This window comes from Erythrolamprus reginae, chromosome 13 (genome assembly GCF_031021105.1).
Source record: "Erythrolamprus reginae isolate rEryReg1 chromosome 13, rEryReg1.hap1, whole genome shotgun sequence".
Lineage (NCBI taxonomy): Eukaryota > Metazoa > Chordata > Lepidosauria > Squamata > Dipsadidae > Erythrolamprus > Erythrolamprus reginae.
The window spans coordinates 11,093,496-11,116,049 of NC_091962.1; the positions used below are offsets into that span (position 1 = coordinate 11,093,496).

At 42.0% G+C, this 22,554-nt stretch overlaps 2 protein-coding genes and 1 non-coding gene across 4 annotated transcripts in view; 1 reads left to right on the forward strand and 2 right to left on the reverse strand.

Annotated features, from left to right (window-relative positions):
- Positions 1-706: 706 nt before the first annotated feature.
- TRNAM-CAU (transfer RNA methionine (anticodon CAU)) lies at positions 707-778 on the reverse strand. Its single transcript has one exon. It is a non-coding gene; the product is annotated as a tRNA-Met (tRNA).
- Positions 779-1,001: 223 nt separating this feature from the next.
- On the forward strand, positions 1,002-20,363 carry ILF2 (interleukin enhancer binding factor 2). Of its 2 annotated transcripts, XM_070766255.1 has the most exons (16): positions 1,097-1,309; positions 3,660-3,785; positions 4,152-4,211; positions 7,222-7,264; positions 7,415-7,519; positions 7,700-7,777; positions 10,227-10,329; positions 10,433-10,498; positions 10,588-10,704; positions 12,136-12,214; positions 13,517-13,604; positions 15,030-15,091; positions 15,332-15,446; positions 16,443-16,533; positions 19,777-19,950; positions 20,229-20,363. In XM_070766255.1, exons 2-15 carry the CDS (start codon positions 3,751-3,753, stop codon positions 19,935-19,937), a joined length of 1,203 nt encoding a protein of 400 aa, XP_070622356.1. In that variant the 5' UTR covers positions 1,097-1,309; positions 3,660-3,750; the 3' UTR covers positions 19,938-19,950; positions 20,229-20,363. The 2 variants fall into 2 exon arrangements, with proteins under 2 accessions (XP_070622357.1, XP_070622356.1); XM_070766256.1 differs by lacking the exon at positions 3,660-3,785 and having other exon boundaries at positions 1,002-1,309.
- A 140-nt stretch (positions 20,364-20,503) lies between these two features.
- The window catches only part of SNAPIN (SNAP associated protein), a 48,051-nt gene continuing 46,000 nt past the window's right edge, over positions 20,504-22,554 (reverse strand). Inside the window, exon 4 of the mRNA XM_070766257.1 lies at positions 20,504-21,179. Within this exon, the coding sequence (XP_070622358.1) occupies positions 21,075-21,179 (105 nt within the window). The 3' untranslated portion in view covers positions 20,504-21,074. The remainder of the gene's footprint in view (positions 21,180-22,554) is intronic.

Here is a 22,554-nt window from a genome sequence, read left to right on the forward strand (position 1 = left end):
AGAGCAAGCTCGCCCTCTACCGACCACCCTTTGGCACTGCACTAATTTCACCCAGAGGTTGGGCTGGGAGGGAATTGAAATATTAAAAGGAAGAAAAGCAGGAATTGAGTTTTAGATTAGGGATCAGGCACCAACAGGAGATTATGCAAAAAAACAAGATGCCCCTCTGAATGGATTAATGGAGCTAGCTTCTGAGTTCAACTGGTTACTTCCTCCAGCTATTATGAAAAGCAGAATTTTCACTTTTTAAAAAATTGAAGAAAAATAAACCTGGATTATGCACATCTACAACTCCCCAGATGACACAAAGAAAAATCAGCTTTAAACTCACTTAACGTTACCAGTTTAATGCAAGATAAAGGAATTTTTTTTTTAAAAAAATTAACATCTAAAATAAAAAGATTCCCAGATATGGGTGGGGGGAAGCAGAGCTGGTGGAAAGACCCAAGTAAACAAACCCAGATGCACATGGAGGGAAAGTAAAGTTTTTTAAAAAAAGGAAATTTCTCTTTCCATGATGCACTTTTCCCAGTCTGGCTGTATCAAAGGAATGACCAGAATGCAAAAGTTAAATCCTTAAACGCAAGAGTAATAAGCCAAGCGTCAAGCTGAAGGATTAAAGCAAAATGTGCATCGGCTTTTCTGAATTTATCTTAAAATTATCTTGGACAATTTAGGAAGGAGGGGAAAAAAAGAAAAAAAAAATTAGCAGAGGATGGTTTCGATCCATCGACCTCTGGGTTATGGGCCCAGCACGCTTCCGCTGCGCCACTCTGCTTCTTGGTGAAAATGCTCTCTTTTCATCCTATTATGAAGAATCTACGCACATGCGCACTAAACACTTTCGGGCTTCAATGAGGTTTCTTATGGAAAGTCCAGGTTTCCCGCCCCGCGCATGCGTCCACAGTTGGAATCGCCCGCCCATGACTCTCTTTGGGATTGGTTGACGCATTCCCGCTATTGGCTACAGTTTCCCCTTATTGGGATAAGCGGCGTTCAACGGGACAGACAGACAGAACGACCAATAGCTTTCAAAAGAAAGGCGGAGGGGGGCAAAAGCCAAGCCCGATTGGTTACAACGGGTCAGGGGTCAGAACAACCCGTAGAGAGCTCGCTTACTAAGCCGCGCGGTCCAATCGCGGCGAGGCTTGTTGCGAAGTGCGCGAAGCGGCGAGTGCCTGAGGAGACCGGGTGGCTTTTCTCTCAGGCTTTTCTTTTTTCCCCTTCTTTCGAGCGCGAGCCGCCGGGAATCGTTTCCCCCGCCTCAGCCGGAGCGGAGACCGTGCTTCCTTTACGGGAGAGACATGAGGTGAGGCCGGAGGAGATGGGGAAAAAAAACCGAGGCCTGCCTTCCTTCCTCAGCTGGGGGGGGAGGGGGAAAATTAAGCACGTGAAAGGACTACAACTCCCATTGTCCCCAACCCCCGTCGCTTTCGGCTGGGCCTTGCCTAAACTCCCGTCGCCCCCGAGAGAATCTTGATGGGAGTTGTAGTCCAGGGTGGGTGGATGAGGGAGGGAAAAAAAGAGCAAAAGTAGGGCCTCCAAAAACAACAGCAGTCTATCTGACGAGGGTGGGGGGCGCAGGAGAGGCCTTTTGATAGTGGTTGCTCTTCATGTTCATAATAATAAAGGATAATGATAATGGTAATGATGGTAATAATTCTGTCATTAATAGTGATAATAGTAACGAAACAATAATAATCATTATTATGATTATAGTAATTCTGGATTCCCAAAATGATTATTTATCATTAATAGGGATAACAAAATGATTATAAGTATCATTATATCCATAATTCTGGATTTCCAAAATGATTATTTATCATTAATAGGGATAACAAAATGATTATAAGTATCATTATATCCATAATTCTGGATTTCCAAAATGATTATTTATCATTAATAGGGATAACAAAATGATTATAAGTATCATTATATCCATAATTCTGGATTTCCAGAATGGTTATCGTTAATAGGGATAACAAAATGATAATACGTACTTAGAATTATGACTATAATTCTGGATTTCCAAAATGATAACCCATCATTAGGACAGTCATCTTTCTGGGATGGTTTAATGAATCCTGCATTGAGCAGGGGGTTGGACCCTGGAGGTCCCCTCCAACTCTATGATTCTATGATTAATAGGGATAATGATAATACTTATGATTATTATAATTCTGGATTCCGAAAATGATTATCATTAATAGTGATAATGACAAAATAATAATGATAATAATGATTATTATAATTCTGGATTCCAAAAATCATTGTCATTAATGATAAAATGATAATACAGTAATGTGATTATTACAACTCTGCTAATTCCCAAAATGATTATCATTAATAGTGATAAAACAATGATAATGCTGATATTTGTAATTATGATTATAATAATTCTGGATTTCCAAAATGATTATCATTAATAGTAATAACAAAATGATGATACTTATGACTATAATTCTGGATTTCCAAAATGGTCACTCATTATTAATAGCGATAATGACAAAATGGTAATACTTATTATTATAATGCTCGATTCCCACAATGATTACTGGTATCATTAATAGTGATAACAAATGATGACCATAACACTTATGATTATAATGCTGGATTTCCAAAATGATTAATTATCAATAATGACAAAATGATAATACTTATGATTATTATAATTCTGCAAATTCCCAAAATGATTATTATTAATAGTGATAAAACAATAATGATAACACTGGTAATACTTGTAATTATGATTATAATAATTCCACATTTCCAAAATGATTATCACTAATAGTGACAACCCAATAATAATACTTATGATTATAATGGTTGTGGATTTGCAAAACTTTCCTATTGAATTCCTCTCATTTTCTCCTCCTTGGTTCTGGGATAACACCCCTCCTGTTCAAGGTTTGTTTACTTGCTTTCCTGTAGGGGCATTTGGACTTCACATCCCAGAATCCCCTGCCCCGTCTGTGCTAGTGGAAGGGAATATCCACAACTCTGACAGGAGAAAATACTCCCCCTCACCCCTCAAATGCTTGTTTCATGCACCCCTCCGCCTCCTCAAAGCCATCCTAGCTCTAAAATCTTGGTTTGGAATCTAAATAAACCTAGATGCTGACTTGAGGAATTCTGGGAGATAAAGTCCACAAACATCTTAAGTTTAAAGTTGCTGTATTTGGAGATTGCCCCCCCCTACAGAAATCCTAGATGCCCTTTGCTCAGTTAACTATTGGTGGCTTCCTGGGGGTGGGCAGGACCCCCAAATTAGGGGAAGCTAGAATCCAAAGTCAGCAGTCTTTATGATTTATGAGTTTGTTTGTATTCACATTTCATATTTCTTCACTGCTTATCTCCCTTGGTGTCCCCCCCCCCTTTGGATCAAATGTAAGTCCGCTGTCTTTGGCTGGCCTGGGATAAAGCCCCCTCCTCAGAATGGTTGAAAAGGGGTGTGCATGTACTCTTTTGGGGGGTGTCAGGAAACAGAAGGAAACCTGTTCTTTGGGGGTCCTGGTGTTGGGCTTGCAGAGGCTCTATCTCTTCCTCCCCCCACCCAAAAGAAACCACGGAGGGGAGGGGGTACTGTCTGTTGGTGTGGAGCAAGCAGGGGATGGAAGCCCTGCAGACAAGATGGACCCCCTCCCCTCTAAAAATGCCAGATGCTGGGACCCTGAGACGTCCAGAGAAGAACGAACTGCATCTCCTTGCCTTGTTTTATGCTTTGAAGAGGTGTTGGATTAGCTGAATGCAATGGACCCTCCTCCTCCTCCGCCTGATCTTGCAAGGTTCTGTCCGGAAGGCAAGGGGGCGTGTTGGGGGTCTGGGGGTCCCTCAGGAGGAGCCCAGAGGAGGGGCGGCTGGCTCTCCTCCAGGCCCCAGGAAGCGAGGTCGAACCTTCCAGCCTCCGGGTGGTTGTGGGGAAAGCCAGAAGAGGTTGAGCGGATGGGAGAGTTCGTTATCAAGAAAAGAAAATAAAAATAAAGACATTTAGCCGAGCTGTGCCATCACGAGAGACCCTTTGGGGTGGGGTGGGGGCTGCAAAAGCCCTCTTTAAAATTTCAAGCTCTCCCACATGCAGCAATGCTTCCCCTTGACGTACATGAAGGATCTACAGATTACTAATCTTTTCCCCCCTCCTCTGTTTCTTTCAGGGGCGACCGAGGCCGTGGACGTGGTGGACGCTTTGGGTCTCGGGGAGGCCCTGGCAGCGGGTAAATACTTTGGGGGCCAGTTGGGTTGCTTAACAAAGGGATGCCTAGACCCAGAGCAGCAAGCCTAGGGAACATGGCCTGCTTTTTGACTCTAAAATATAAAGATTGGTCACAATTTTCAGCTATGGAAATTTAACACTGCCCGGTTGTAAGAATTGGCCTTACCTTTCTGCTGTTTCCTGAGGAGGGGGCTGCTGCCTGCCTGCTTGCCTGCCTGCCTATCTATCTATCTATCTATCTATCTATCTATCTATCTAGCTATCTATCTGCTGCCGCCCGCTTGAGCCAGGAGGCATTCAGTGCGTGGGGGAATGGGAAGCTCGCACTTCACCCTGAATGTCTCCTTGTTCAAGCGGGCGGCAGCAGACCACCTTTGGGTTTTCGTCTCAGTGGGGAGGGAGTTAGGAAGGTCCTCCTGCTCCCCCCCGAGACGAAAACCCAAAGGCGGTCTGCCACCGGCGGCTTGAGCCAGGAGGCATTCAGGGCGAAGTGCGTGGAGGGTTTGGCGTTCGGGTTCAGGAGGCTGCTGGGAAGCCTCCCGCTGTTTTAAAAAGTGACAGAAAAAGTGACAGCCGGGCTGCGGGGCTTCCCAGCAGCCTCCCGAACTTTTGCCGAACTTCCGGGTTCGGGAGGTTGCTGGGAAGCCCTGCCGCCGGGCTGTCACCTTTTAAAACAGCCGGGGGGCTTCTCGGAGGCCTCCCAACGCCGAACCTGGAAGTTCGGGTTTGGCATTCGGGTTTAGTAAGACGTGGGAAGCCCCCCCCGGCTGTTTTAAAAGGTGACAGCCGGGCGGTGGGGCTTCTTGGTGGCGGCGGAGGCGGGGGTTCGTAAGAAGAAAACAGTTGGTAAGAAGAGGCAAAATTTTTCTGAACCCCGGGTTCGTATCTCGGGTTGTTCGTAAGACAAGGGGTTCGTATCATGAGGTACCACTGTATATACAACATTTGGGCAATGAAAGTTTCCCCACTATTTTTTTTTGGATATTTGATCAGAGAATTACACTTCTTTTACATAATATTAATTTTTGAATTCTTTTATTTCACATGTTGCTTTGCATAAATTCTTATTTATTTATTTTTTTTAGCCAATCATAAAATTTTGCCCATGTTTTATAGTCATCTGATTCTTCTTTTATTTGTTTGGGTTTCTATGCTGCCCTTCTCCGAAGACTCAACAATAGAAATAAAATATAAAATAATAGGAGTTAACAAACGTTTCAGTTTGGTGGCATCTTGAAAGATGGCAGTTAGTTAGCCGCTTCTCATATATAGCTCAGTTTTAACCAAATTTACTTGAATGCCACATTTCTGTGCCAAACTTTTAAAAAGCCAAAATTAATCAGAATACTGCCAAAATAGTGCCAGGTGTTCGGAGAGGGATAGCATACAAATCTAATAAATAATAATAATAACAATAATAAAAGGGACCTTGGAGGTCTTCTAGTCCAGCCCCATATAGGCCTATATTATTCCAGGAGACCCTATACTCTTCTAGACAAATGGTTGTCCAATCTCTTCTTAAAAACCAATGTTGGAAGCTTCTGGTGGCAAGTAGTTTCACTGATAGTTACCGTCTGTGTCAGGAAATTTCTCCTTAGTTCTAGGTTGCTTCTCCTCTTGATTAGTTTCCATCTGTTGTACTTTTATATATTGTATTGCATCCATTGTGTATCCATCAGTATTTTTGTTTTCTGTCCATTTGGTGACCTCAGCACATTGCCCCATGAATTCTGTCTCCATCCTCAGGACCGTCTGTCCAGAAGAACAGGGTAGAAGAGCTTAAATTCTTCTTTTTTTCAGCCCTGTCCTGGAAGCCAACACAGTGTCAACCGCGAAGCTGCCCAGGCTGAAAGCCGTCTTGGCACTTCAGTGCTGCCACCTTAGAGCTGAGGAAGAGGGAGGGTGGGGGATTAAAGACAGCTGGGGTTGTGTGGTTGAAACAAAGTACTTTCTCTTGGGAACCAAGGACGTTCAGACACCTGGAAGGAGGAGCGAGGTCACCAGGCACCCAGAGGGCTCTTTGATTGGACCATGTGACTGATTGGGGTTGAGGAAAAAATAATTTTAATTATCGTATTTTTCGAACTGCAAGACACACATTTTTTTTCTCCCAAAAGGGGAGGGGGAATATGTGGGCTTCTTATAGATAAAATACTGCCAAAGCCCTTCCCAGCCGCCAACCTTTTTTTTTTTTTTCGGGGGGGGGGGGGGCTGCACATGCCCCGTTTTGGGCCTTTTTCAGACTTGTTTTGGGGGGGGGGGTTTCCAACCCATTTTTAGGCTTTTTCCCGGCCTTTATTTTATTTTATTTATAAATGGGTAGAAAAAAGGCTGGAAAAGGGCTGAGAAAATAATAATAATTTAATAATAATTTATTGGATTTGTATGCCGCCCCTCTCCGCAGACTCGGGGCGGCTAACAACAATAATAAACACAACATGTACAACCCAATAATAAAAAACGACTAAAAACCCCTATTATAAAACCAAACATACCATGCATAACTTGTAATGGCCTAGGGGGAAGAGCTATCTCAACTCCCCCATGCCTGGCGGTATAAATGAGTCTTGAGTAGTTTACGAAAGACAAGGAGGGTGGGGGCAGTTCTAATCTCCGGGGGAGTTGGTTCCAGAGGGCCGGGGCCGCCACAGAGAAGGCTCTTCCCCTCTTCCTCTTTCCCCAGAAAAGGCCCCAAATGGGGCACACAGAGGCCCAAAACTTTTTTTTGCTGTTGTTTTCCTCTTCAAAATTTAGGTAGGCATCTTATAGTCAGGAAAATACGGTAGGTGAAAACTGCGGGAAACTTCAGAGTCAGTTTTCACCAGGTTTGTGCCAGCCCAATAAGTTTGGCTTGCTATGGGTGTCTTACCTGGAACCCTGGTAAGTCTGCGGAGAGGGGCGGCATGCAAATCTAATAAATAATAAAATAATAATAACCCTGACACACAGATTACCCTCAAAGGGGAATCAGGCAAGGCAGGTGTGAAGCCTCCCTCTTTCCTCTCTTCCAGGTTCCGGCCTTTCGTGCCTCACATCCCCTTCGACTTCTATGTGGTAAGTGGGCCTGGCTGCCTCCAAGGGTGGTTTTGGAAAACTCATTTTTTTAAAAACGATCAAACTGGGCCTTCTAAAGGGCAGGAGGTGTGGGCAGGGGAGGGGGGACCCGAAATCCCCTCCCTAAACGAGACTCTTTTCTGCCTCCAGTGCGAGATGGCTTTTCCCCGAGTCAAGCCGGCTCCTGATGAAACCACTTTGAGTGAAGCCTTGTTGAAGAGGAACCAGGATCTCGCGCCATCGCCTGCTGAACAGGTGTGCCCCCCCTCCTCTTGCCACACAAGATTTTATTTTTTAAAAAAAACATTGTTGGTTGAGGACGGGAACTTAAAAATTTGAGTGCAACTCTTAATTTCCCTATTTTGAAGATGCTGAGAGAGATGGAAAATTTAAACCTTTCCAACGCTCCTCTTTTCTTTTTCTCTCCCAAATTAGGCCTCTATTCTGTCACTGGTCACCAAGATCAACAATGTGATCGAGAACCTGATTGTGGCCCCAGGAACGTTTGAAGTGGTGAGATTCTTTTTTCTTCTCCCTAAAGAGGCGTGGGGAGAACGGGTGTGTTTACCAAGCCAGCATAACAAACCAGCATTCAGCCCAGACAAAGGTTCATGAAAGTAGTTGATAAAGTACATTTACAAGGCTGGAAGTGAGTTTCTTGTGTTGCGGCCCAGGACATAACTTCAGTTGTAGTTACAGTTAACACTGTAGCCACGTTTAATGGAAAAACAGAGCAGGAAGGGACCTTGGAGGTCTTTTAGTCCACAGGTCAACAACTGGTGGGTCATCAGAAAATTTTCGTGAAATTTTGTTACGATTAAACCTTTAATGATTTTGTTATGATTAAATAAGCATTTATAATTTTGTTATATTAAATAGGTGCATTTCATAGAATAGAACTAGAATAGAATAGAATTCCTTATTGGCCAAGTGTGATTGGACACACAAGGGATTTGTCTTTGGTGCAGATGCTCTCAGTGTGCATAAAAGAAAATATAGATTTGTCAAGAATCATGAGGCAAAACACTTCATGATTGTCATAGGGTACAAATAAGCAATCAGGAAACAATATTAATATAAATCATAAGGATACAAGCAACAAGTTACAGTCATACAGTCATAAGTAGGAGGATATTCTATACAGTTTCTGGCACACAGCTCTTAGTATATTCTATGCAATAGTTTGCACACAGCTCTTAGCATATTCTTAACCAGCATATATAAACAATAACCAACATTACATGATAAGGCATCAGTACATAACGCAGAGCAACAGCAAAATGAGAATGTAACAATGGAATGTAACTGAGAGCAGCACATCTGCCTCCCATATATTACCAAATTGCAACCCAGCCCATAATTGCTGCCTGGCTCTAAAAACAACATCATTATTTCCTTCTAACAATCTATTATTATTATTATTATTATTATTATTATTATTATTAATCAGATTTGTATGCCGCCCCTCTCCGCAGACTCGGGGCGGCTCACAACAACAATAAAACAATGTACAACAAATCTAATAATTTAAAAATCAGTAAAAAACCCTTATTTTAAAAGCAAACATACACACAAACATACCATGCATAAATTGTAGAGGCCTAGGGGGAAAGAATATCTCAGTTTCCCCATGTCTGACGGCAGAGGTGGGTTTTAAGAAGTTTACGAAAGGCAAGGAGGGTGGGGGCAGTTCTAATTTCCGGGGGGAGCTGGTTCCAGAGGGTCGAGGCCACCAAAGAGAAGGTCCCGCCAAACGACATTGTTTAGTTGTCGGGACTCAGAGAAGGCCAACTCTGTGGGACCTAATCGGTTGCTGGGATTCGTGCGGCAGAAGGCGGTCCCGGAGATAATCTGGTCCGATGCCATGAAGGGCTTTATAGGTCATAACCAACCCTTTGAATTGTGACCGGAAATTGATCGGCAACCAATGCAGACTTTGGAGTGTTGGTGTAACATGGGCATATTTAGGGAAGCCCATGATTGCATTGTGCACGATCTGAAGTTTCTGAACACTCTTCAAAGGTAGCCCCATGTAGAGAGCATTACAGTAGTCGAACCTCGAGGTGATGAGGGCATGAGTGACTGTGAGCAGTGAGTCCCGGTCCAGATAGGGCCACAACTGGTGCACCAGGCGAACCTGGGCAAATGTCCCCCTCGCCACAGCTGAAAGATGTTTTTCTAATGTGAGCTGTGGATCGAGGAGGACGCCCAAGTTGTGAACCCTCTCTGAGGGGGTCAATAATCCCCCCCCCCAGGGTTATGGATGGACAGATGGAATTGTCCTTGGGAGGCAGAACCCACAGCCATTCCGTCTTATCAGGGTTGAGTTTGAGTTTGGTTTATCTTAATATATTGGATGCCCAACCAAAACAGTACGTGGTACTGACAAAGGAGGTGATGATAAGAAAACATTAGTAGCAATAATAATGTATTTCATATTAATAAAACGGAAGTTCTCCAATTATTATTTTACAAATGTGTTGCGGGACTTAAAATTATGAGCTTGGTGGTCCCTGAGGCCCAAAAGGTTGGATACCCCTGTTCTAGTCCAAGCCCCTCCTCAGAATACAGAATAACCGAGTCGGAAGGGACCTTGGTGGTCTTCTAGTCTGACCCTCTGCTCAGGCAGGAAGCCCTACGTTTGATCCACGACAACTTTTCTTTGCTGCTTAAGCACCACGTACAAACCAAACCAGTTGTTATTGCAAACTCATAATAACAACAACAACAATAATAATAATAATAATAAAACTCAATAACATGGCTCATATATGAATGTTGGCTTCCTTAGTCCTCAGTCCTTGACTGACCGTCTGCATTTCGCAATAAGCAATGAGGGCAATATGAGGCTCGTGGTCTCGCAAACCAAGCCCCCCACCCCAAACGACACTCTGCCCCCTGCCTGAAAATCCTGTATATTTTTTCCTTCCATCTTTTATTCCTTCTCTCTTTCTTTCGCCAGCAAATCGAAGAAGTCCGTCAGGTGGGCTCGTACAAAAAAGGCACCATGATGACTGGTCACAACGTGGCAGATCTGGTTGTGATCCTCAAAATCTTGCCCACGTGTAGGTATTCAGGGCTCGGCAGATAGGAAGGTGGGATTTTTTTGGGGTGGGTGGGGCGGTTGTCACCCCGATATTCTGTATCGAACACTCCCTTCTCCTGCAGTGGAAGCGGTGGCTGCTTTGGGGAACAAGGTTGTGGAGACCCTCCGGACTCAGGACCCCGCAGAAGGTAAGCGACAGACCCTGCGTTTCGGGATTCCCAGAGATCTCCCCCCCCCCCTTGGGATCTGTAAGATCACGAATTATCCTCCTCCTCAGTGCTGACCATGCTGACCAACGAGACAGGCTTCGAGATCAGCTCGGCCGATGCCACGGTGAAAATCCTGATCACCACCGTGCCCCCCAACCTCCGCAAGCTGGACCCCGAGCTTCACCGTAAGGATCACGGGCCGCCCCCTCCCTCGGGAAAGGAAGGGGTGGGTTAGGCTGAGGAGGGGGATGGAGTTGGTAGGGGAAGCAGAGGGCACGCACAGCGGGAAAACTTGGGAAATCTCCAGCCTGCCTTGAGGGATCTCTTAAAACAAAGTGGTTTATTTATTCATTTTTATAATATTTTTATTAGTTTTTCTTTAAGACAAACAATACAAACAACATTTAAAGGAGCTACCATTGCTCCGCTAAGCATAGAAGTCTTGCTAATACAGAAAAAAAAAGTCTAATTGTGATTTAGATCAATATAGAAAATTAATTCATGATATACTACTATACTGTGATCCCCCGTTTATTGCGTCCCCAACCATTGCGAACAGGTTACTTCGCGATTTTTCAACCTGGAAGTTAAAATACCATCTACGCATGCGTGCCCGTTTTTTCTATGGGCACGCATGCGTAGATGGCAACCAGGAGATCAGCTGCTGGGCGGCTTCCCTGGGTCTTCCCCCTCTTGCTGGCGTCAGCGAGGAGTTTCCCCACCGCCCACGCAAACTCCTCGCTGCCGCCCGCCCTTCGCCCGCCCACGCCGTTCATTCTCGCTGCTTTTGAGCTGAGTCCGGAAGCGAATTCGCTCCCGGACTCAGCTCGAAAGCGCCGAGAGCCAGCGTGGACAAGCCGTTCCTTGGCGCTGGTTATCGGCGCTTTCGAGCTGAGTCCGGGAGCGAATTCGCTCCCGGACTCAGCTCGAAAGCGCCGATAGCCAGCGCCCCCCGGGCCCCCAACCCGGGTTTGGGGGGCTGCTAGGAAGCCCTCCATGCCGGCGGCAAACAGCCGCGCCGCCCCCAATCTTCGGCTCCTCGCTAGCGCTGTGGGAGTAAAAACACCATCTGCACATGCGCAGATGGTGTTTTTACTTCCGCAGCGCTACTTCGCGAAAACCCGCTCGTTGCGGGGGGTCCTGGAACGGAACCCTCGCAACGAGCGGGGGATCACTGTATTATAACATCTACTTTTGACATTGTAATCTAAATAATTGGAATCAATTCGAATGCACCAAAAACTTTTCCATGAAATTTCTTAATATACTACTATAATATAACATCTACTTCTATATTTTCATTTTAATAATATAATTAAAATAATTGAAACCAATTAAACAAAAAACTTATACTTAAAATTTCTTAATATACAGTACTACTATGCTATATAGTTATACAATTTAAAATCTACTTCTTTATTTCTATTTTAACAATATAATTAAAACAGTTAAAGTCAATTAATCAAGCAGAAAACCTTATCCTTTAAATTCCTTAATATACTACTATACTGTAACATCTACTTCAACCTTTCTGTTATGATTAAAATAATAAAACAAAGGGGTTTAAAAGCGAAGAATAATAATAAGCGAATCATCAAACACCTTTTTCTCCCCAGTGGACATCAAAGTGCTGCAGAGCGCCCTGGCTGCCATCCGACACGCCCGCTGGTTTGAAGAAAACGCCTCGCAGTCCACGTACGTTTGTTATTATTTTTTCTTCTTTAAACAGGGAGTTGCTTTCTATCCTCAAAAGCAGCATTTATCCTTTTCGTATTTTACCTGCCGTTTTCAACTTCTGTTTAACCTAGATTATATATATTAAAAAATTATGATGTGTTTTCCTTTATAATACATCACATTTTCAGTTTTAGAATGACCCTCCATCTCTTCCCATTTCTTTCCTTCTCCTTTCCTCCCTATCTTCTACTTTTATTATTATTATTATTATTATTTATTAGATTTGTAGACTTCCCTCTTTCCTTCCCTTTTCCCCTACTTTCCTCTCTTCTCCACTTGCTTCTCTTTCCCTTTCCTGCTCCTCCCTTTCGCTCCCTCCATTCCTCTCTCCTTCCTTCTCTCTCTCTCGGACTTTCTCCCCTCCTCTCCTCTATTCCCACTCCCCTCCCCTCTCTCCCTTCACCTTTGCCCTTCCCTTCCCATTTTTCTTTATTGTATGTCAATTTTCATTTCCTTACAAAGTACAGGATATTTTCCAGATGCCGTCTCTTTTTAAATATAACTACTCGAAATTACTTTAGAAGAAAACAAACTTAATAGCTACATGAATAATGTGCTTTTTAGGCGCCTTTAAAAAAAAAAACCCAAAACAAATCGATTAGTGATAGCAGCATTTAACCTGTTTTTTGGCTGCCTTATTGCAACTTTATTATTTATTATTTATTATTATTTATTGGATTTGTATGCCGCCCCTCTCCGCAGACTCGGGGCGGCTAACAACAATGATAAAAAACAACATGTAACAATCCAATTTAATAAAACAACTAAAAACCCTTATTATAAAAACCAAACATACACACAAACATACCATGCATAACTTGTAGTAGCCTAGGGGGGAAAGGATAACTTAACTCCCCCATGCCTGGCGACAAAGGTGGGCCTTAAGTAATTTTCGAAAGACAAGGAGGGTGGGGGCCGTTCTAATCTCTGGGGGGAGTTGGTTCCAGAGGGCTGGGGCCACCACAGAGAAGGCTCTTCCCCTGGGGCCCGCCAAACGACATTGTTTGGTCGATGGGACCCGGAGAAGGCCAACTCTGTGGGACCTTTAATTTTGTCTGTAGATTAATTTTTTCTCCACATTCGAACATTATTTTCCCAATCTTCCAAGACGCCAAGGAAATCATTCTGTCGCTCCCTTCGTAAACTGGTGTCTGCTGTCATTAATGGCGCATTACTTGAAGGTGGCATTTGCCAAAGTGTAAGCTAGCCAACCCTCAAGTCCCAAGTCTTGCATCACAACTGTTCTTTTTCTCATTCCAGGGTGAAAGTTTTGATCCGTCTCTTAAAGGACATCAGGACGCGTTTTCCGGGCTTCGAGCCTCTCACGCCGTGGATCCTGGACTTGCTCGTAGGTTTCGGAACAAATGGGGAGGTTTGAACAAAAATTTAAATTCCCAATGGAGAAACCCAAGTACTGGGTTTCTTGGCACCTGGCTTCTACACACAAGCCTTCCCTCACTTCCTCTGCGCTGTGTGGAACCCAAATTTGAATTCGCACCTCGCTTGAGATTTAAAAGCCAAGTAAGAAGCAGATTCTTGGGGTCAGAAAAATTCAGCCCAAATAATTTAATTTTAGGCAAATCGATTTTGTGACAAAAAATGCCAACCATTTGCTTTTGATCTTAGTTTTAGCTATATAGTGTTCCCTCGATTTTCGCGGGTTCAAACTTCGCGAAAAGTCTATACCACGGTTTTTCAAAAATATTAATTAAAAAATACTTTGCGGGTTTTTTCTCTATACCACGGTTTTTCCTGGCCGATGACATCATATGTCATCGCCAAACTTTCCTACGCCTTTAATAAATATTTTTTTAATAAATTTTAATAAATAAACATGGTGAGTAATAATCTAAATGGTTGCTAAGGGAAGGGGAAATTGCAATTTAGGGGTTTAAAGTGTTAAGGGAAGGCTTGTGATACTGTTCATAGCCAAAAATAGTGTATTTACTTCCGCATCTCTACTTCACGGAAATTCGACTTTCGTGGGTGGTCTCGGAACGCATCTCCCGCGAAAAACGAGGGAACACTGTATATGTGTGTGTGTGTGTGTGTGTGTGTGTGTGTCAAATGTTTTTAGCTGTGATGTTCCTTCAATATATCAGGGTGATCCGACATAAAAAAACACACACACATATATATATATATATATTCATTCACCATCATCAAGCTGAAGGTGTTAGCTTCATGCTGCTGTAAATATAGATATATATATCCTCACAACCCACGTTTTGCCCACATACACACACATATATATAATATATATACACACACACATATTTGCTCTTTAGGCAAAACGTGGGCTGTGAGGATGCCAAGTCTACTTTGGGGGAATAGCTTGACTGCCTCTTCTTTGTCAACCTGTTCTCCAAAGCCCCTGAGGGTAGAACAAGAAGCAATGGATGGAAGCTGAACAAGGAGAGAAGCCACTTAGAACTAAGGAGAAATTTTTCCTGACAGTGAAAACAATTAACCAGTGGAACTACTTGCCTCCAGAAGTTGTGAATGCTCCAACACTGGAAGCTTTTATGCAGATGTTGGATAATCATTTGTCTGAAATAGTGTAGGGTTTCCTGCCCAAGTGTAGGGGGTTGAACTAGAGGACCTCCAAGGTCCCTTCCAACTCTGTTACTCTATTCTAAATCCCATTGATTGCCCTGGAGATTTCCATTTTCCAATTCACCCTTGATAGATTTCGGCTGCCAAGCAGAGAGAAGTGAAAATGACAGCTCTCCTCTTGCTGAATCCAAGGTTGTTTCTCTCTCTCTAATTCCAGGGACATTATGCAGTTATGAACAACCCAACCCGACAGCCGCTTGCCCTCAACGTAGCTTACAGGTACGGCTGCCAGACACCTTTCTAAGGGTCGCGATATCTTTTTGCTTTTCTTTTTTTTAAGGATGAAAAAGTTTCCCGGTCATCCTTAAAGCATCAGTTTTCCTGGAATTGGGGAGATAAACCCCACACTCCACTTAGTGTTTTGGGGGGAGGATCAAAACAGCAACAATTTGAATTATTGATCAAGAAGAGCCATGGAGAAACTTATCTCTTTGCTTTATTCCCCCCGCCCCCTCCCAGACGCTGTCTTCAGATCCTGGCTGCGGGGCTGTTTCTTCCCGGCTCGGTCGGCATCACCGATCCATGCGAGAGCGGGAATTTCCGAGTCCACACGGTTATGACCCTGGAGCAACAGGTTAGCCTCCTTTGCGGTCACCTTGCCTTAAATTGGGTCACCCTAAATGCTGGCCCAAGCCCCTCCCCTATATCCCCTCACTTAACCCGCCTGGATTGTCCCGATTAGATACAGCCTCACCTTGTGATGATATAGTCACAAATATGTCGTTTGCAACTGTTAGAAATTCTTTGTTTATTTATAATCACACATTTTACATGCTTTTGTGTGTGTGTCATTTGCAGCTTTGTTAGGATTTTTTAATGTTTGTTTGGCCAAGCAATTATATAGTCACACATTTTAAACATGCTTTTGTGTGTGTGTCACTTGCAGCTTTATTAGAAATTATGTTTTTTTTAAAATTTATTTATTGGATTTGTATGCCATCCCTCTCCGTAGACTCGGGGCGGCTAACAACAACAATAGAAAACAGCATGTAAATCCAATACTAAAACTAAAAAACACTTATTGTAAAACTAATCATACATACATACCATGCATAAATTGTAAAGGTCTAGGGGGAAAGAGTATCTCAGTTCCCCCAGAGGTGGGTTTTAAGGAGCTTACGAAAGGCAAGGAGGGCGGGGGCAATTCTAATTTCCAGGGGGGGGGAGTTGGTTCCAGAGGGCCGGGGCCGCCACAGAGAAGGCTCTTCCCCTGGGCCCTGCCTAATGTGGCTTTACACACAAGGAAATTGGTCTCTTGCTTAGCGGTGTGTTAATGCTGCACGGCAGTTTCATCCGCTGTCCCCTTAAATACAGCCTTGTTGTGTGACCACGGTTGCAGGCTTTAAGTTGTGTCGCTCGCTAGAGTTTTCTTGCAGGTTTTAAAAAGTTGTGTCGTTTGCTTGGTGTTAAGAATCTCTCGTTTATAAGCCTGGCTTAGAGATTCTCTATGCAGGTTGTTGAGTTTAAGCAGGAGAGAAGGCAGCGTCGAGTGGGAAGAGCCAGGTGGGCTTAAATGCCCAGGTCTGAAGCCCCCTACTCAAGACAGCCTTCTCGTCTTTTCCCCTCCTAGGACATGGTCTGTTACACAGCTCAAACCCTGGTGCGCATTCTCTCCCACGGTGGCTACCGGAAGATCCTCGGCCAAGAGGGAGAGGCCCACTGTAAGTGTGGACATCTTGGACTGTGCAAATACGGAATAGACTGACCATGAAAATGACAGATGAGGAAGAGACAGAATATTCTAACGTATGGGTGAAATGTCACGAGTGGATACACATAGAAATTAAACTAGAAGGAATGAATGGTGCTACACCCAGATGACAAAATTTAGGTTTTGAGGAAGGAAGCATTAGATAAGTAGCATATACTCAGAATAAAGAATTGCATGCATAGAAACTATCAAAAATTATAAATTGATAGATAGATTAGATAGATACGTGATAGATAGATAGATAAGATAGATAGATAGATGATAGACAGATAGATAGGTGATAGATAGATAGATTAGATAGATATTTAGATAGATATGATAGGTAGGTAGGTAGGTAGGTAGATAGATAAGTGATAGATAGATAAACAGATAGATAGGTGATAGATAGATAGAGATAGATAGATTGATTAGATAGATATTTAGATAGATGATAGATTAGATAGATACGTGATAGATAGATAGATGATAGATTAGATAGATACGTGATAGATAGATTAGATAGATAGATAGATACATGATAGATAGATTAGATAGATAAGATAGATAGGTGATAGATAGATTAGATAGATATTTAGATAGATAGATAGATAGATAGATGATAGATAGATACGTGATAGATAGATAGATGATTGATAGATAGATGATAGATAGATAGATAGGTGATAGATTGATAGATAGATAGATAGATAGATAGATAGATAGGTGATAGATTAGATAGATAGATAGGTGATAGATAGATAGATAGATGGGTGATAGATAGATAGATAGATAGATAGATAGATAGATGGGTGATAGATAGATAGATAGATAGATAGGTGATAGATTAGATAGATAGATAGATAGAGATAGATAGATGATAGATAGATGATAGAGATATATGATAGATAGATTAGATAGATACGTGATAGATAGATGATAGATAGATAGATGATAGATAGATATAGATTAGATAGATAGATGATAGATAGATAGATGATAGATAGATGATAGATATAGATGATAGATTAGATACGTGATAGATAGATAGATGATAGATAGATTAGATAGATACGTGATAGATAGATTAGATAGATAGATAGATAGATAAGATAGATAGGTGATAGATAGATAGATGATAGATAGATAGATGATAGATATAGATGATAGATTAGATACGTGATAGATAGATAGATGATAGATTAGATAGATACGTGATAGATAGATGATAGATTAGATAGATACGTGATAGATTAGATAGATGATAGATAGATACGTGATAGATAGATGATAGATTAGATAGATACGTGATAGATTAGATAGATGATAGATAGATACGTGATAGATAGATAGATAGATAGGTGATAGATTAGATAGATAGATAGGTGATAGATAGATAGATAGATGGGTGATAGATAGATAGATAGATAGATGGGTGATAGATAGATAGATAGATAGATAGATAGATAGGTGATAGATTAGATAGATAGATAGAGATAGATAGATGATAGATAGATGATAGAGATATATGATAGATAGATTAGATAGATACGTGATAGATAGATGATAGATAGATAGATGATAGATAGATATAGATTAGATAGATAGATGATAGATAGATAGATGATAGATAGATGATAGATATAGATGATAGATTAGATACGTGATAGATAGATAGATGATAGATAGATTAGATAGATACGTGATAGATAGATAGATGATAGATTAGATAGATACGTGATAGATAGATTAGATAGATAGATAGATAAGATAGATAGGTGATAGATAGATAGATAGATAGATAGATGGGTGATAGATAGATAGATAGATAGATAGATAGATAGATAGATAGATAGGTGATAGATTAGATAGATAGATAGAGATAGATAGATGATAGATAGATGATAGAGATATATGATAGATAGATTAGATAGATACGTGATAGATAGATGATAGATAGATAGGTGATAGATAGATAGATAGATAGATAGATAGATAGGTGATAGATTAGATAGATAGATAGGTGATAGATAGATAGATAGATAGATAGATAGATAGATAGATGGGTGATAGATAGATAGATAGATAGATAGATAGATAGATAGATAGATAGATGATAGATAGATAGAGATAGGTGATAGATTAGATAGATAGATAGGTGATAGATAGATAGATAGATAGATTAGATAGATAGGTGATAGATAGATAGGTGATAGATAGATGATAGATATAGATAGATTAGATAGATAGATAGATAGAGATAGATAGATGATAGAGATAGATGATAGATATAGATGATAGATTAGATACGTGATAGATAGATAGATGATAGATAGATTAGATAGATAGGTGATAGATAGATAGATAGATTAGATAGATAGATGATAGATAGGTGATAAGATAGATTAGATAGATAGATAGATGATAGATAGATAGGTGATAGATAGATAGATAGATAGATAGATGATAGATATAGATAGATAGATGATAGATTAGATAGATAGATGATAGAGATAGATGATAGATAGATTAGATAGATAGATAGGTGATAGATAGATAGAGGTAGATAGGTGATAGATAGATAGATGATAGATATAGATGATAGATAGATATAGATTAGATAGATAGATAGGTGATAGATAGATAGATAGAGGTATCTATCATCTAGCTAGCTAGCTAGCTATCATCTATCTATCTATCTATATCTATCATCTAGCTAGCTATCATCTATCTATCTATCTCTATCATCTATCTATCATCTATCTATCAATCTATCACTATCTATCCATCATCTATCTATCTATCTATCTCTATCTATCACCTATCTATCTATCTATCTATCTATCTATCTATCTAATCTATCTCTATCTATCACCTCTATCTAACTATCCTATCTATCTATCATCTATCTCTATCTAATCTATATCACCTCTATCTTATCTATCTATCTATATCTATCTATCTATCATCTATCTATCTATCTATCTAATCTAATCTAATCTATCTCTATCACCTCTATCTAACTATCCTATCTATCTATCTATCATCTATCTATCTATCTCTATGTATAGATATAGATATAGATATAAATAAATATATTTTGGAGGGAAAAAAATCTTATTTTAAAAACCCGAGAAACGGGGGGGGGGGTGTGGAGGCTTAAAGGGGCAGGCTGGGGTGGCCCCCTTCGTGACCACAGAACTTCCTTGCTTTGCAGACCTCGCCACGGAAATGTCCACCTGGGAAGGCGTGATCGTGACCCCTTCGGAGAAGGCTTACGAGAAGCCGCCGGAAAAGAAGGAAGGGGAAGAGGAGGAAGAGAACCAGGAAGAGCCGCCCGCTGGGGAGGAGGAAGAAAACATGGAAACTCAGGAGTGATTCCGGCCCTCAGGTATCTTTGGAACCCCGTTGCTGTCTCGGTCTCTCTCCTTCCAAGGCAGGAGATCAGCCGGGTTAGGCCTCCCGAACCGCCGGGGTCTTCCAGGTGATGCCAGAACTCAGGGAACCCACCAAAAGACTCCGCTGGGGTGGCTCCATGAAATATTTTTGCAACTTTGCATCATCCCCAAAAAAGAATCTAAATAGAATTGAAGGGGGAGGGAGAGGTATTAAAAACCACGTATCTGCCTTTCGGAAGACTCAAAATCGATGGTGGTTTCTGTTTTTCAGGGGAATTCTGCCACATCTGAAACGCGATTGGATGAGCCAACGAGGGGATCGAGTCCTCCCTCCTTTCTGTTCACTTCTTCAATGTCTTCATTTTTTATAAGTCTTTGCCATTAAAACGGGGTGTTCCTTATAAAAGGCGGCCTTTCGTACGGAAGCTTTGCAATTCTTCATGGTGGTCAAACCCAAGAGGCCTCCGCATTGTCATTAAACAGGTTTTGTCCCAACTTGTTTTCCCGCCCCCCCCCCCAAAAAAAATCAGGCAGCAAGAGTTCAAATTTTAGCTGAAACTTTTTATTTTTTTCCAGAAGTGGGGGGGGGGGACGACGACACAATCATAGCCCAGCATTATTATATTATTATTATTATTCCACTTCTATTAAAGGAGTCCTCCCTAAAGGAGTATAATTCTAAACACTGCTGATACAAAATACAGTGATACCTCGTCTTACGAACTTCGGTGGAGCTTCCCTTTAAAAAAAAAAAAAAAGGAGAAAGCGGAGAAGCCCCCGGCTGTTTCAAAACGGGACGGCCAGGCGGCGGCGCTTCTTCGCGGAACCTGAACCCAAACTTTTGCCGAACTTCTGTGTTCAGCGTTCACACCGGCAGGTTCGTACGTCGAAAAAAGTTCATAAGACAAGGGGTTCGTATCACAAGGTACCACTGTGTTTCCATTCTTCCTCTCGGCTTCAAGTGTGAGTTGCAAAATCAGCCCCGCAACACCCCCCCCCTTCTCTTGGGCTGCACCCCATAAAGCAACCTTCGAGATACATTCAGGAGTTCGTGGTGCCTGTAAAATGGCCACAAAGCTCGGATTTGTTTTCCGCCTTCGGAGCCCTCCTCTCTCCCTCACTTGTTGGGGGAGCTGTGGGGGTAGTTGCTACTCGCGTCCAGGAAGGCCCTCCTCCGGGCGGTCTCCTTACCCACGCTGTGGTTGAGCCGCCTCAGGCGTTCCTGCGGGGAGGGGGGGGAGGAAACAGGCGGCATTTTCATTTTTTTTAAATTTATACATTTCATTCGTTATTTGTACGTAGGGCTTGACAGCGCAATAGTAACACAATAGTAACTGTTCAAAAGTTGAAACTGAAAAGAGGTGACTTATTTTTCACACTTAATTGGCTTGGCAACAGGCTCGTATTTCTGATAGTCTCGTCTTCCCACCGTTACGTGCAGAGAAAGATCTTGCAAAGTAAAGGAAAATTTCGTGCAAGGGTGTTCTGCCGGGCTCTGATAGCAATTTTGGTCTCTCTGTATCGAATTCCTATAGTGTTCTTGCGGATTTAAATAGTAAGGATGTTGGAGATATTAGCAAGGTCCCTCAGGCAGAGAATGAGGGGATGTTCAAAGGGGAAGTTGTCGTAAATGTCACCAAACCATCAAGTACAGTTAGTAGAAATAAAAAGAGGACACATTTTCTTGTGGGTGATTCGACCGTTAGAGGTGTTGATTTGGGACAGAGCAAGGATGTGGTTAAGGTGCTGAGGTGTCTCCCAGGGGCCACTGCCAGCAGGGACAGGAGGCGGATTACAAACATTGTTAAGACTGTGAGTAAAGGTAATAACGTTGATGTGTTGGTGCATCTTGGCACAAATGATTTGTCCCAGAGAAATGTTAATGTAGTAAAAAGAGATTTTCAATGTCTAAGTGTGGAGCTGATTAAAATAACTGATTCAGTGACTTTCTCAGAGGTGTTACCGGTTTGTGGCCAAGAGGATAAAACAACGTGTATCAGAGAGTTTAATGTGTGGTTAAGGCAGTGGTGTAAAGCTGAAGGTTTTGGCTATGTAAGTCATGATGTCAGTAGGTGGTCTAATAGGGAGTTGTTTAAGAGGGATGGTTTGCATCCATCATACAGAGGTACCCAGGTGCTCGGTGAGGAATTCAGAACTTTTTTGGACAGGCATTTAAACTAGGTAAAGGGGACAGAGATGTAACTGATGTGGGTGATTTCTGTCCCCGACCAATGAGGATAAAGCAGTTTTTGGAAGCTTATGAAAAGGGAGCTGCAAATAATATAGATGTAGTTGTTGATGATAAGGGGCAAACTAATAACGAAAATAATGTTCTTCGGGTAATGTGCACAAATGCTCGAAGCTTGAGCAACAAGCTCTGTGAATTAATGGCCATAATATCTAGAGATAATTTGGACCTGGTTGCCATAACTGAGACATGGTTTAAGGATTCTAATGAATGGGAAATATCCATACCAGGATATGCACTGTATAGGAAGGATAGAATAGAGAGAAGGGGAGGTGGAGTAGCCATTTATATTAAAGAAAGTCTAAAAACAACACTAATTCAAAATACGTGTCAAGATCTAGAGACTCTC